The 16,578-nt window shown below is 41.4% G+C and overlaps 1 protein-coding gene across 2 annotated transcripts in view; it reads left to right on the top strand.

Moving 5' to 3' along the window:
- The window catches only part of PKN1 (protein kinase N1), a 96,655-nt gene that overhangs the window by 57,058 nt on the left and 23,019 nt on the right, over window positions 1–16,578 (top strand). The window contains exons 1-3 of one of the 2 annotated variants that reach the window (XM_042449275.1): window positions 2,382–2,522; window positions 8,840–9,140; window positions 14,443–14,588. In XM_042449275.1, coding sequence (XP_042305209.1) covers window positions 2,478–2,522; window positions 8,840–9,140; window positions 14,443–14,588 — 492 coding nt within the window. In that variant the 5' untranslated portion in view covers window positions 2,382–2,477. Of the gene's footprint in view, window positions 1–2,381; window positions 2,523–8,839; window positions 9,141–14,442; window positions 14,589–16,578 lie in introns of those variants that run through there. The other variant, XM_042449276.1, reaches the window with a different exon arrangement.

Below are 16,578 nucleotides of genomic sequence, written 5' to 3'. Positions count from 1 at the left end.
CAACATAATTTCAGCTCATGGAAGTTAAAGTTCTGTCAAACTGTATTATTACTGGAGTGCAGATGAGGCCTATGTCTGGAACGCAGAGCAGGAAGCAGCTTTTTTTTAGACCCATGGTTTGGGGTTCCCCCCCCCTGCTGAACGATCCTTAAAATGGGAGTCTTAAAAATCATGCAGTTTTAAAATGTGAAACCATCATTTTAAGATACTGTTAGGGAGTTATTACTCCATTGTGAGATTGCCCATCAGCAATCAATCAGTATATTGGACTATAATTTATTCTTGGTAACAACTAGGCTAAGAGCCTGTGTATTAGAGATTGAAACCATAAAGGTGAAATTACTTAATTACAAAAAGGTCACTTCGTACTGCATCCAAAGAAGGGGGTTTATATCCAACAAAAGCTCAGGCTAAAATAAAAACTAGTTAGTCTTAAAGGCACTGCCATGTTCCTTTTTTTCTCTCCCTCCTTTTTTCTTTTATATACTACAGGAGTTAACATTGCTATTTCTTTGAAAAATGTCATGCGTATAATTAATGTGATTTGAGAGGGGGATGAAAACTTCACAGACACTTTTGAATCCATTATTGCAAATATGAGGAAGCATAAGAGAAGAGTCAGCATTGAGGTGGTGATTTGAGTGTTGGCCTAGTACTCTGAGAGCAAGATTCAAATCCCTGCTCAGCCATGGAAACCGACTGGGTAACCTTGGGCAAGCCACACTCTCTTAACCTCAGAGGAAGGTAAAGGCAAACTTGCTCTGAAACAACTTGAAGGCACACAACAACAAATAACAAGAGAAGAGTTACAAATAATAACACTTGCGTGGAATGTCCAATTTAAACACAAAACCAGTTACAATTGTGCCAGACCCTGGGAGAGAAGGAACACTGCAAAGTTTCCTGTAATGTATGCAAAAACAGCTGGGGACTCCAGCTATAAATTACTAGAACTCAGGTTTCCTCTACATAACTGTACAATACTCTTGTAATTTTATATATTATATTGTCTGTGGACATTTTAGTGTGAGCCCCTCTGATTGTCTTGCTACAGAAGAGTGCAATATAAATAAAAGTTGTATTTTATTTATTTATTTTCTCTGGCCAGTGTTGTAAGGATCTCACTTTCACATACTGTTATTTTTGTTCTTACCACCACCACCACTTTTCTCTCTGCCTTACCCTTTGCTCAAAGCCAGCACTCAAGATAGCTTACAAATGAAAACAAATACAGCATAGTTACAAAATAAAAAAGATCAATATTAAAATAGAATGAAACTGTTAACCACACTAAAACAATTTACAACATACATTTAAAATGTTAAAAGGTACAGTAACAACAGTACAGTTGAAACAGTACAGCACCTTAGACACCCTTCCTTTTAAAACCTTTAGTTCTCAAATATCTGCCAGAATTAAAACAGTTCTTACCTGCCGGCAGAAGGATAGCGAGAAGGGGTCCATCTAGCCATTCTAGGAAAGGCGTTCCAGAGCCTATGAAGGTGGTAAGATTGAAAGTAGGCCCTCACCTGAAAATCTCAGGATTTGGTCAGGCTCATATGAGGGATACAGTCTGTCAGATAGCCTGGTCCTCTGACATTTACATTCCCATAGTCTTTGTCCTGTCGTATAACAAATAGAACACACATCTCCTTTGCCATCCAGTTTTGGTAACGACTAACACATTGTTCTTTGGTCCTTCTCTCTGCATCCAGTATAGTTGGCTTGGGCCCACATGTCAACCCCCCCCCCCCACAAAACCCCCACTGTTTTCCAATTGTTGTGGTTTCCAGTACTCCCTACCTCCCCTGCGTTCCTTGGTTTTCCTAGCAAAATAGATCCATTGCTGCTCTGGGAAATCAAACATACACACAGACACACATTTAACACCAAAACCCCACCTATTTTTCAAAGCAACATTTCTTTTTGCTTGCTTGTTTGGCATTTTTGGCAATTGCCCACCCTTCCAGTATAGCCTAATGCAGTTAAATGTGGCATATGAGTTCTGCAGATTAAGTTCCATACCATAAGTGCTACAAATGCAACATTTGGGCTACAGCATTATGCCCAGCTGTCTGTTACTCTTTTGTGTAAATAAATCATCATCCAGGCTGAATGAAGTTCTAGTGAACTCAAAAATTATACATGATAATGTTACATTTCAGTTGGTCCAAATAAATACGTTGCCCTTTCATGGTATTTGGATTTGGCTTCCCCCTTTTCAGGTTCACTCAGAAGGGAAATGGGATGGCATGTGGAAAGTCAGCAGGGGGCACATAGGCCCCACCGTTACTCCCTTCAGTTTGCTAGTGTTCCGATACTGCCAGCAAATACAGGAACTCTGTTAGGAAGTGGTTTGTTTGCACACAGGCCAGAAGAACTGTTTGAATCAACAGGCAGGAAGTGAGGGTGTAGCCAGCACACAGTTGCGAGCAGAGGAGCCTGGCAGTGGCTGCTGGGCCTCTCCTGGGGCCAGGATGTCTTTTTCGGACCCTGATGCAAACTCTGAACATGAACCGGAGGTACTGCCTTTTGGAAGGGAATAGCAGGAGGCTGTGATATTAACTGACCCTTCTTCTCTCTGTTTAGAATAATTTGAATAGTTGTGGAGGGTGGGGGTGTTTGGGGAACAAGCTTATGGTCTGTCATAAATCAATATGGCAGTAAAGTGGGCATGAATCCTGGTCTAATTGGGCAGTTAGACGTGGAGGAATACTGCAGCATGAGTGTGAAATTTGGATGTTCATGTTTAGTCCTGAAGTGTATTTGTGGCTTGAGAATTGTGTTGCCTTGTCAATATGTTACAACTTACCCTGATGTGCAATTGTCTGTGTACATAGGAGATGCCTGTTGACATTCCTCTGAACATTGTAGAGCTGGCAGAAAAAAAAGCAGTAAACAAAAAGGCAACTGTTTTTTCTCCACAAGGCCTATACATGGTAATGGCTGGTATGTCAAGCCACACACATACACACTATCAGTGACTCATTCTCCAGTCTCAGCATGGAAGGATGGAGAGTTTTAAAATTATACTGATTTAATTACTATTTGTAATTATTGTTGTTGTGTGCCTCCAAGTTGTTTCTGACTTATGGCAACCTTAAAGCAAACCTATCACAGGGTTTTCTTAGTAAGAGTTGTTCAGAGAGGATGGGGGATTGCCACTGCCTTTCTCTGAGACTGAAAGATTGTACAGATTGGGAGGAAGGGGCAGCCGCCCCTTTCTCCCTGGGTCATTGCCGTGGCAACCACATGGTGCGGCAGCGATCCACTGTTTGGACGCAGTGCACAAGGCATGTCATCATGGTGTGGTAGGGTTCAGGAGTGTGCGAACACTCTGCCCTACTGAGCCCTACTTTCTGCCCCAGGGCGGTGCAAAGTGCCACTCCGTACCTGGCCTGAGAGAGTGTGACTTGCCCAAGGGCACACAACCAGGCTGACCAGAGGTCCTCCTTTTCTAGGACATCTCCTACATTTCAGCCTTCTGTCCAGGAGGAATTCCAAAAGCTCTTCCATTTGGAACAGGACTAAGAAGCATGAATTTATATTTATATGAGTGTTTTTAGCTCATGTTTTAGGGGAGGGGGTTGCCATTGCCTTCCTCTGAAGCTGAGAGAGTGTGACTTGCCCAAGGTTGCCTGTTGGGTTTCCATGGCTGATTGAAGATTTGAACTATTGCCTCTCAACTCAGACCAAAACACCATACTTGACTCACTTAGATTAATTACACTTTGAAGTCTTTTACTTTTTTATTGGATTATGCTTTTATCTATAATTTATCCATTTTAAGACCCATGGTAAGTAATTTGGACATTGGACTATGACTCTGGAGACCAGGGTTCAAATTCTGGGTTGCCCATGTAAACCCATTGGGTGACCTTTGGCAAACCACACTTTTTCAGGCTCAGGATGGCCATGGCAAACCCTCTCTGAAGAAACCTTCCAAGAAAACTCCATGATAGGGTTGCTTTAGGGTCGCCAAAAACGGAAATGATTTGAAGGAACACAACAACAACAAATATTAACTTCATTTCAATTGTTACAAGCCCCTTGAATCCCATTGCTAGGAAGAGGGCAGCATATAAATAAACTAACAATAACAACAACATTTCAACCATTTGCTGCCCTCTCATTATAGTCATGCTTCACACAGTCCACCAAATGGCTGAGTGGCAGCAGGAAATTTTGCCATAGCTTGGTTAACCACACAGCCCATGGAAGAAACTTGCAGGGGTCACATGATGCCTATGTGTAGTGTACAAGAAGGGGCAAGTGTTGCACTTCTGGGGCATATGTGGGCAACATGCTACCTGGATCTGCAGGAACAGTGCCACTCTGTATATGTCGGAAGTATCAGCAATGTGAACAGTAGATGATGTGTCTGTGGAGGAAGACACTTCATATCATACGAGTTGAGGAAAAGAGAGTGACTACTGTATCACTCTACCAGGCATCTGAGATCAAGAACAACAGATTATGATATAATGTGTTGCGCATGCACTCCAGGATATGGGTCTGTCATCTTACTTATGATTTGTCTATGTCAGTGGTTCCCAACCTGTGGGTCGGGACCCCTTTGGGGGTCGAACGACCCTTTCACAGGGGTCGCCTAAGACCATCGGAAAACACATATTTGCATGTAGCAATGAAAATAATTTTATGGTTGGGGGTCACCACATCACGGGGAACTGTATTAAAGGGTCACAACATTAGGAAGGTTGAGAACCACTGGTCTATGTAGCCTCGCGTGGGCTGGTGGTGGTCTGTGCCACAGTCATAACTTGCAAATAGCTCTTTCCCTTATTTTGTTTGTCCTTGCATGAATTCTGTGCCTAGTTGTTATTAATGCACACTTTACAACAAAAGCCTCTGCACTGGGTTCAACATGGAACAAAGGGACAAAAGCTGATAAATTCAGGCTGCAACCCTAATCATGAATATTTGAAAACAGACTGGGCTGTAAATGAAATCGAGCACTACCTCACTGTTCCTGCCCAAAGAGCTTGGCCACATAACATAACATTACATCATGTTTAGTATGTCAGGGATGAACTACAGCAAGCCTTAGGCTCACCCTTCTCCAGTATGGTTGTGAGGAGGGGGGCTGGAAGTTTTCACTTCTGGTTTAGATCAACTACAGTTTCTTGTGTCACCAGAGCACAGCTACCTGTGGTTAATGTTAACTATGGTTTGAAATAGTCCAGTGTTAAATTATGGACATGAAACTGTTCTCACATTTCTGGTCTCTTGTCAAATTGCTGCATGAAGGCCTCTCTCCTCTTCCTCCATCTCTTTTCAAATAGCTTTTCCATGCAATGTCTGGTAGTCTGAGAGCTTTAAACAGTACTCAACATTTATGTAGTGCCTTAGTGTGTTAAAACTGTTGCAGAAATATTGTAAATTGTTCTTGTAATATCTCTGCAAGGTAGATAGATATTATTTTATCTAAATAAATTGGTGGCAGAGAGAATAGTGGCTTGTTTAAGTCTACCATGTGGGGCCAGGGTGACTGATTATAAATAAACACTATCCATATAACATGGGTCTGCAATTAAAATACTTTTTTCAATACTGTAGTTGTTTTTAATGTATTTTTGGATGCTGAATTAAAAAAATATTATAAAAATGTCGTACCATACATAGTTCTTTCACAACCTCAGTATTTTTGTCAGGTAATTTGTTACTCGGTTTTAATTGCAGATGCTGCTGCTGCTGCAGTGTGTTTTCATTTGGTGCTTTTGAATGGATTTTTGGGCTTCACATCAGTGAATTAAAACGTTTTGAAAGTCTGTTAGAAGACAACCCAATCCTACTCTTTGCAGGATCATTTCATTGTTAAATATTAAAATGCAGAAACGTCAAAGCAGGTTGTGAAAAAGTTGTATGTGATGGAGCAAATCTGAGATTATTTTTGGATTTAGAATGCTAGATTCCTATAAAACCAACATACATTAAAAACATTTTTTAATGACCATCAGTTTTGCAGACCTATGTAATGTATTAAATATCAAGGTGATGAAATGGGTTAAAACAATGGCTTTAAAACACTGGTATTAAAAGGTTAACCATTTTGCAATGAATATATAAAGTATTCAGAAAAAATGTTTGTTCTGAATGTGGCACTGCTCTTGGTGAACTTGACATATGGCCAACCATCTTCCCTGTGCTGAAGACACAAACGTGGCAGGTGGCGGGAGGGGGAGAGATCATCCATGCAATTGCATAGCAATCATGCCACTTTCTAAGGAGGAAGGAAGTTGGGGGAATGCTTGGTAATTTTGTAGTATAGGCTACAAAATTTTGTAGCACTTTATAATTAAATTTTATATTTATACTTTTATACTTTTGTAATGTTTTTGTGTTGTTTTTAAATTGTATTGTTTTAAATTTGCTGTTTGCCGCCTTGAGTCCCTATATTAGAAGAAAGGTAAATACAGTATTTTTCTCCTAATATAGGGACTCAAGGTGGCAAACAGCACATTTAAAACAGTACAATTTAAATACAACACAAAACCTTTACTTTTTAGAAGTAAACAATGATGGTGGTGGTGGTGATGATGATGATGATGATGACGATGATAGACATCAAGAGAATTTTGACTACACATAGTCAAATTGTTGGTCCCATCCTTGCTGGCCTTTTTTGCTTTGGAGCAGGAAAGAAGAAGAGGGGAAAGTGTTGGCAGAAGCAGACTGTGTATGTAGATTCCTCTTAGAAAAAAATGTTCCTAAGCACCACATTTGGGATGAGCAGATCTTGCTGTCAGCTTTCTTCACTGACCACTCTTCATATTCAAACATAAAAACTGGACAAACCATTGCATGGGTGAGCCTGTTGTTGGTATTCAATCACATATATGAACTTAAAGTTCTTATCTAATTCCTTCACAGTTGTCCTTCCAAGTCTTAAACTTCTTGTAATTGCTTAACTATAGAGCCTGGAGATAAATGACACACGCACCTTAAGAGGTCAGAAGCTGCACCAAAGCCATGCTCCGGTCTTAAGGACTGGAGTGCAGCTTTGGCGCAGCTCCTGGCCTCTTAAGGTGTGTGGATCATTTACCTCCAAAGTCACCCAAAGAAGCTTTATTTTGGCCTGTCTGTACAGGCTCTATAATCTCCATTCTGATTAATGACTGACCTGAGGTACAGAAAATCTTTAACATTTCCAGTCTTTATTACCCACTTTAAAGTTATTTAAATCCTCTGTGGTCATTTCCTCCCCCACCCCTTAGTATTCAACTGCAACCTTGCTTTTGCGTTTTCTTCTTTAACTTTCATAATTACTCATTACAAGTCTTTGCTATTTTTCACTAGTAATGTCATTTGTTGTTGTTGTTGTTGTGTGCCTTCAAGTGATTTCCAACTTATGGTGAACCTAATGTGAACCTATCGTGGTGTTTTCTTGGCAATTTTTTTCAGAGGGGGTTTGGCATTGCCATCCTCTGAGACTGAAAGTGACTTGTCCAAGGTCACCTTGTGGGTTTTGTGGCTAAGCAGGAATTTGAACCCTGGTCTCCAGAGTCATAGTCCAACACTCAGACCATTAAGTCATGCTGGCTCTATCTTACATTCTGGGTGATGTTCTGCCAATTTTTACACCTTCTTCCTTTGATAATCCAACTTTCCTCATATGCTCTGCATGTAAATTAAATAGTATGTTAAATTTCAGTCTTGTCTGATCCCCTTGCCAATTATAAAGCATTCTATTTTTCCATGTTCTGCTCTGACAGTGTCCTTTTGTCCAGAGCACAGGTTAGGCAAGAGGACCATCAGATGCTGCAGGATTCTCCTTTCTTTGGCTATCCATGGTTTGTCATAATCTACACTGTCAAAGGCTTTGCTGTATTCTAGGCTAATTTTCTTGTGAAATTCTTTGTTTAGCTCTGTTAACCAATGTGTTTCTGCAGTATGATCTGTAGTGCCTCTCAACCCAGCTTGGACATCTGACATTTTACTCTTCAAATATGTTAACAATTTTTGTTGTAAAATATTTGAATGTGAGATTAGAGCAATAATCAGTGGTTACTGCAGTGGTCTCTTCCTTGGGGATTGGAACATATATTGAATGTTTTCAGTTTGTGGCTGTTATTTTGTTTTCCATATTTGTTGGAAATTTTTTGTTAGAATTTGGGTGCAGTTTGAAACAGCTCTGTTGCCATCTGTTTCTGGTTCCTATTAGAATTTTCGTATGTGTGAATGGGCTGCAGGTGTTTACAACTTGCAAATGCAAAGACTAATAGTAACTACTGTATACAAAATGCTGTTTCTCCATGAGATGGAAAGAAAATCTCCATGCTGTTTAGGTGACAATCAACAATATTCAGAGTCTGAGACTTGAATAAATAGCACAGTTGCAGGTATAACCTAGCGTATGAGGTCACCAGTATTGGCTTGATGATCATCTGCTGGATCTTACTGTCTATGATGGTTAGCTAATCCATGTGTCTAGGAAGTGCTTTTGTGAGGCTTTTTATGCAGAAAAAACAAGCTGTGCATCTTTAAAATAACAGCAACATCAATAACCACCCACACTTGCAGTGTTTATGATGCTTATTCTCATCAATCATGTCATTCTTCCTGTGGTTCTTTAGTACATAGAAAACCTTATTTTGACACAGTGGTTTCATTCAGATATAATGTTAAACTATAGAGTTAATTTTACAAACTTCAAGGCTGTGTATTTCAGCATCTCCTCCACTCCTTCCATAGATACAAGACAGGAAGATTTTGTTTCTTATTTAATAGCAGTGCTATGTATGTGGTAAATCATAAGTACGGTTTTATTCTGCTCTGGTCTGATGTCTGTAATCACCTTTTTGCCATGTTTCATTTGTAGAGTGATCCAGGGAACTGGTCAGTGCTGGAACACTTGGGTCTGGATCAGAGCTCAGATTTCTCAGACACCAGTGTACAGCAGAAGCTGGATGAAGAAAAGGAGAAAATCAAGCGTGAGATTCGTAAGGAACTGAAGATAAAAGAGGGCGCAGAGAACTTACGCAAAGCCACCACAGATCGTAAGAACCTCTCCAATGTGGAGAATTTGCTCAAGAGCTCCAACCGCAAGCTGGAGGCACTGCATCACCAACTGCAGGATCTCAATGCACATATTGTTGTCAAAGACCCTGAAGAGCTGGGGGGTAAGTCTGTGCAATGGCAAAGGGGGTAGTGTTGGGAAGTCAGGAAGCAGAACTTGGAAAAGTTTGTGACATTCAATTCCCCAATCACCATGGCCATGTAGTCCAAAAATACAGGTTTTCCAAGTGTTGTCAAAGATCGGGTATCAAACAGCAAGCAAAAACTCAGAGCAAGGTAAGGCAGTAGTTGGAGGCAAAGTGCACAAGTTATTGTCTGCTGTCATTTCTTTAAAAACTCTTTCTGACACAGTGATGATTCTAGCTGGAAGGAGTTTGGAGACTAGAGAAAAAATCTTTAAGGTGTGTTTGGGTGAAGTGTTGCTAGTAAAGGATAAAAAGTAGCCAATCTTATCCAAGGGTGCATCAATGCTAGCATAAATAATCCAGGTGCAAATCAGATTATTTTGCCCCAGAGCTGCCCAGAGCCAACCCGTTAGTACCACATACACCAATGTAAAAGTAATCTGGAGCCATCTTCTTGTCCACACTTTATCCCAGGCCAAAGCTGACTCAGTCACTGCTGCTATTGTCCTAGCCAGGCATGTCTCCAGATCCCCACATGTTGCTTGTCCTGATGTCAGATTGATAACCCTCCATTGCTGATCACATGGCTGGACACCTCATTCTGATGCCACGCAAGTAGTATATTGACAGTGGGGTTGACAGCTCTGCTGGGGTGTGTGTGCTTGCCTGGGAAGATCGTAGCAGCAGTGAAAGAAAAGAACTCCCCCCCCCCCCCCAAGTAAGTGGCTAGGTTCAAAGCAGGTGGCCACCCACTTGAATCCAGCCCAGTCTAGGTACCAGATTTTCCAGAGGAATATGGAGCAACCTGCAATTTTATTAAATCTGGTTTAAAACCTAAAAGCAGCAGTTTCACTCCAGAAAGGGTTGTACATCATGTGGCTGGATTGAGGAGACTGTGGGGTGGGTTCAGATTTTTTTTTTAACCAGTGGAGATGGATCACAAGATTTCTCCCATGGTAAGGAAATCAGGCAGTTTACTGACAGAGTTTGGGTTTGTTCCTTCCTGTTTGGTGGTAGGTATTCTGAGAATGGTTTGTTTAATACAAGTGCATACAATTAAATAAATAAAGTTCCATATATAAAATAGTCTGGTAGCATCTGCTTGCCTTCCAAAGGGGTTTTGTTGTATATAGAAAGAGAATCTGTAGTGAGTATAAAATAACTAAGATTGCTGAAGGCTGTTTCTTTTCTAAACATAAAAGGCATTTATTATTTAAAATAGTCCTGCACTGATAATGGTGCTGCTTTGATTTATGATGGATACATAATCCTGGGTAAATGATTCTAGTGTGTGAAGCAGCTTATTTTGGTTACATGCTTTAAGAAATTGGTTTAAGACACAACCAAATTCTGCTGAAATAGGCTATTCCATCAGATAAACCAGCATCAATTACAGATATAGGCATATGCTTCTAAACTGGAATCTTTACATTTCTTTCATTATGCCAAAATAATTTGAATGTGATGATTGATTCCTTTATTTTAATTTTTATAGTTTTTGTTGAATAAGACTGTTAGCCACTTATTTACAGTATTAATACAAAATACTAATTCTGGTTCTACCCACTTCACTTACATGCTGTAGTATATTTACCTTTTTGGTGGGAAACACTTTGGAAAACCAAACACTAAACTGGAAATTATTAATGCTAATAATTTAGTTAGTCCCACTTATGGTAGCTTCATCTGTGGCATTGGAGTACCTAAATCATACAACCCTTTTCAGACTTTGATACCTAGAGTTCCTAAATGTTTATAACAACTTAGACCAAGGTGAGTGGCTGCATGTGCAGAAGAATTCTGCTTAGCTGCCAGTCATTGTTTGTATAAATGCTGTTTCTTTACATCCACACCCTAATCTGTTGTAGCCTTTGTGTGACAGGTGAAACTTTATACTTGGGATGAACTGCAAAGCTTGTTTTTGTGCTCCTCCCTTTCTTTCTCTTTCCAGCCTCTTTTTCCTTACGAGTGCTGGCTATGCTAGTCTTTCATTGTGGACAGAGGTGTGGGCAGGTGCGGGTAGAGGAGAGACCTTGGCATCTGGCCTGCCTAGTGGAAGTTTAACTAGCGACGCAAGCAACAGCAGGAAGATCAGGCCTTCTTCCACCTGTTTTATCAAATAAAGGCAAAGCCACAATGAATCCCATGGGACACATGCATAGATCTGCCTTTTTCCTCTTCCTTCCTCCTTGCTTCACCTCCTGTCTCTGCTACTTGTGCTTACCCCTTGAGCTTAGTTCAGGATACCTCTTTCCAATGCAAGCTTGCTTGTTACAATAACTAGGGACTGCACCATATGATGCTGCTGCTGCCTGCAACTGTGGAAAAGGAGGAAATGATGGCTTTTGTACCAGTCTCCACACTAAAGTACAAACCACAAGAAGGGGGAGGAGAGAAAGCTTGTGCAGTGAATAGTTAGACTAGAAAGAATATGAGCTGTGGGTGTGGCAATTTCTTCTGCACTAGAAGTAGATTGGTCTCCAGGCTCAGTGCTTCCTTCAAACAGAAGTAAGAAACTACATTCTGCTTTTCAGTATTCTTTTATAGACAACATAAAAACATCCAGCCCTGGCCACCGCTGATGGCAGAGTTCTAGATGTACACATGTCTAAGCCTATCCCCTTTTAGCACAGAGACTGTGGTGTTGTTATTGCTGACAATACTGCAAGTATTCTTTCTAAGCAAGCATTTTGGAAATCTAGGATTTTCTTAGTGGTATTTTGGCTTAAAAGATCTGAGGTCCCCTTTTCTTTAAGAGTTCACTCCAGCTGGCTTGCTTTATACAGTACTACATTGCACAGTAGTGAATGCCAAGCAGTTCTGGCAGTTGCTCTCAAGAACAGGCTCCCAATCTCATAGTTGATTCCTTGTCTTGGGGCGGGGGAAATAAGGAAAACACTAATCGGGAATGTTATGGCCTTACCATTGTGTAATGCTTGTTCCACATGATGTAAGGTATAGTCCAGAATTTAAAGAGACAGAATTTAAACATAGCCTCTTGAAAGCTATAAGCCTTTGATGTGTGCCACAAAAAGAAGTCTTTCAGTAGTAGGCATCAATCCTAAAAGCAGTATTCCAAGGAACAGGGATGATGTCATTTGCTCATCTGAAAGGCAAATGACTGTCATAGGTTAAATCATACTCAATCAGGCCTATAGTAGTAGGTGTTCTTTGCATCCAGAGATATGCAGATGCTAGTTAAATGAACTCAGCTGTTTCCCATTGGCAGTCTTGTTGGCAATGGGCTGTTGGGTAGAGAACATAAGAGAATTCTCTTGTTGGGCCTGACAGATGCCCTTGTTTAACCTTTTACATTTAAAATTTAAAGGAAAGTAATTGCTTTTCTGATTTGTCATAGAGAAGTACATAGTCTTATTCAGTTTCATTTAATTTTTTTGTGGTAATTCCTGTATATCTAGTAAGGCTGATTTTGTGTTCCAATGAAATACATTGTGCTTTTTTTTTTAAAAAAATAATAAGGATACTTGTAATAACTTTTGGTTGATGCAATTATATTTGTTTTATATATTATTTGCTTAAATCTGCACACCCTGTTATCACAGTTCAAAAGATTTCCAAGAAACTTATATGGATCAAAATTACAATAGATTTTGAAGCAGTATCTGAACAAATATATCCATTATATAGTTGTTGTTGTTGTTGTTGTTATGTGCTCTCAAGCCATTTCCAGTTAATGGTGAATCTAAGGTGAACCTATAACAGTTTTTTTTTCTGAGGCTAAGAGTGTGTGTCTCGTCCAAGGTCACCCAGTGAGTTTCCATGGCCAAGCAGCAAATCTAACCCTGGTCTCCAGAGTTATTGTCTCATGCTCAAACCACTATACCATACTATTCATACTGATAAAACAGTGTGTGTGTGTGTGTATATATATATATCCATAAACAGCAAATATATCCTTACAACAGAAATTAGAAGTAAAAGAAGAAGGAAGCGACATCACTTTTTAGTAAACTAAAAGGCAAGGCACATTAAAATGAAATTCAGATCATCAAACTGGACACCACCTGAATGGCCATGGGTCCAGCACACTGAGATGAACCTCTGCTTGTGGCACTAGAGAAGATCTTAAATCTTAAAAGTTTGGTTGAGTTAATTTGGAAGCAGGCAGTCCCTTAGGTGGCTACCAGATCCCAAGTTGTGTAGTGCCTTGAAGATTAAAAAGTGACAATTTGACTTGGGCAGGAAACCAGAAAAGAGGTTTCAAAACTTGTGAAATGGGCTGAAATAAAATTTACTGACTGGTATGTCTAAGGGCCGAGACAGATGGGCGGGAAAATGCAGCCCCTTTTTGCTGCGTAGTGTTGCTGCAACAACCAAACGGTGAGGCACCACTGCACAGCAAAAAAGGAGCCGCCTAGAGCAGCCCCTTTTTCTACGTTGTAAGAGCAACCCACACGTCATCAACACTCCCCCTCTATGGGCAGTGCTGTTCAATAGTGGTGCCACCCACATGTAGTAGGGCTCAGGATGGTGCGGTTGGTGCACTGTTCCCAATCTCAGTCAAAGCATTCCCGACAGATGGCCATCCAGCCTCTGTTTAAAGACTTCCAAGAAGGGAGGTTCCACCACTCTCCAAGGGAGTGTGTTCCACTGTCAAACAGCCCTTACTGTCAGGAAGTTCCTCCTAATGTTGAGATGGGATCTCTTTCCCTAGAGCTTGCATCCATTGCTCCGGGTCCTAGTCTCTGGAGCAGCAGAAAACAAGCTCACTCCCTCCTCAATATGATATCCCTTCAAATATTTAAACAGGGCTATCATATCACCTCTTAACCTTCTCTTTTCCAGACTAAACATCCCCAGCTCCCTGAGTCTTTCCTCATAGGACATGGTTTCCAGACCCTTCAACATTTTAGTCACCCTCCTTTGGACACACGCTAGTTTCTCAGTCCTTTTTGAATTGTGGTGCCCAGAACTGGATACAATATTCCAGGTGGGGCCTGACCAGAGCAGAATAGAGTGGCACTATTACTTCCCTTGATCTAGACACTATACTTCTATTGATGAAGCCTAAAATCGCATTGGCCTTGTTAGCTGCTGCATCACACTGTTGACTCATGTGGATTCTAAGATAAAGAATGGATCTGGGATTAGGATAAAAATGTATGAATCTTGCCTGTTCTAAGCTGCCCCTGCCATAGCAAACCCTCCAGCTTTGCAAGTGACACCTGTTCCCCACCTACTATGCAAATATCAAGATGTTTCCCTTCTAGTATTTATATTGTTCATTAACCTCTTTGTTTCCTGCTGGTTATTTTTCCAGATGCCCCACAGTCACCAGGCAGCCTGAGCCGGTCAACTGCTACCAAAAATCGCATTGCTGGCCTGGAAAAGCAGCTAAACATTGAGCTGAAGGTGAAGCAAGGAGCAGAGAACATGATCCAGATGTATGCTAATGGCACTGCTAAGGTATGTGTGCTACACTTGTCCTTCTCCATATACTGTGAGTTATGCTGTCCTGGCTGGTCCCTATATGTTCAGAAGTTGTAACTACCAATATAAATGCCACAACTTGTAAGCTCTTCAACCATTAGTGGACATATATTCAAAGGTTCCTGATACAGTCAGCCCTCCTTATACGTGGATTTGCCATGCGCGGGTTTGAGCATACGCACATGGCAAATCCGGGGAAATTGTCCCCAATGGCGGCGCGCATGCACGCGCACCGCCATTCGGGACAAAAGTCCCTCTCTTTCCCTCCCTCTTTCCCTCCCTCCCTCCCTCCTACCTATCTAACTATCTACCTACCCTCCCTCCCCCTTCCCCTCCCTGCTTACCTGCTCTGTCGCCACGCCGCCACCTCCTCCTCCACTGCCGCAGTTCAAGGACCGGGAGGGAGGGAGGGACTTTTGTCCTCAATGGCAGCGCGCGTGCACGCACGCTGCCGTTGAGGACAAATAGGACTTGAGCATACGCTGATTTTGGCATACGCGGGTTGGTCCGGAACGGATCTCCCGCGTATACCAAAGGCCCACTGTACTAAGTTAGATTATTAGTCCACCTGTTTGCTTGTTTGTCTGTTGTGACAGGTATCGGCTCTTCAGAGCCTCAGGTAGAAGTCTTTCCCAGTCCTCCTATATAAGATGATTTCAACTGGAGTGTTAGCACCAATGCAAGAAGGCAAGCTTGTGTGTTTTAGTAGCCTTTTGCTTCTAACAAAGCAGAGATGGCAGACAGATTGTATATTTAATTACTCACAAAACATAACAATCTTGTATAATTACAGGAGCAGGTGAGGCCAGGTGATCATCATATTTCCTATTAGACTAATAGAAGTTATTTGCATAGAGGATTCTGAAATGACTAAGCAATTGCATAGCATTAGTTCATATGCAAAATCATTCAAATACACTGGTACCCCGGGTTACGAAATTAATTCGTTCCGCTATTTCTTTCGTAAGCCGAAAATTTCGTAACCCGAAACGCTTTTCCCATTGAAAATAACTAATGCGTTCCAAGAACCTGCAAGTCAAAACAAAGGCACAATAGAGGCCTATTAAGCTAAGTACCCTACAATACAATGTAATACAAAGTTGCCTCAGGCACTAATTAGCTTAACAATGACTGTCAGGTCCATTCTAAAGTTTCTAAAGGATAAAGAAAAAAAGTTTTTTTTCTTATCTTTGATGGTTCTGGCTTCTCAGAGTGAGGCAGGAGGAGCTGCTCTCAAATCATCACACCCATGACCAAAGCAACCAACCCCAAGGTGACACTCTCTGGCCCGCATCAAAGCCAGGCCAGACTTGCAAAACTCAGATCCCACATCCCACACTCTCAAATCATCACACCCATGACCAAAGCAACCCCAAATTTAAAAAACCAACCCCATGGTCACACTATGGCCCACATCAAAGCCAGGCCAGACTTGCAAAACTCAGATCCCACATCCCACACTCTCAAATCATCACACCCATGACCAAAGAACCCCAAATTTAAAAAACCAACCCCATGGTCACACTCTATGGCCCACATCAAAGCCAGGCCAGACTTGCAAAACTCAGATCCCACACCCATGACCATACCACCCCAGAACTCAAACCCAAAGGCCAGAAACCCAAAATCTGAACATGCAACCCCATGGTCAGGCCCATTCTAAAGGATAAAGAAAAAAAGTGTTGCTGGTCTTGGCATCTCAGAGTGAGGCAGGGGAAGGAGGAGGAGGACCTGCTCTCAAATCATCACAGCCATGACCAAAGCAACCCCAAATCTAAAAAGCAACCACACTCTATGGCCCACATCAAATCAAGGCCAGACTTTCAAAAGTCACACCCCACACTCTCAAATCATCACACCCATGACCATACCACCCCAGAACTCAAACCCAAAGGCCAAAAACCCAAAATCTGAACATGCAACCCCATGGTCAGGCCCATTCTAAAGGATAAAGAAAAAAAGTGTT

Source organism: Sceloporus undulatus, chromosome 2 (genome assembly GCF_019175285.1).
Source record: "Sceloporus undulatus isolate JIND9_A2432 ecotype Alabama chromosome 2, SceUnd_v1.1, whole genome shotgun sequence".
Taxonomy (NCBI): Eukaryota; Metazoa; Chordata; class Lepidosauria; order Squamata; family Phrynosomatidae; genus Sceloporus; species Sceloporus undulatus.
This window is presented reverse-complemented; position numbering and strand designations above follow the sequence as displayed.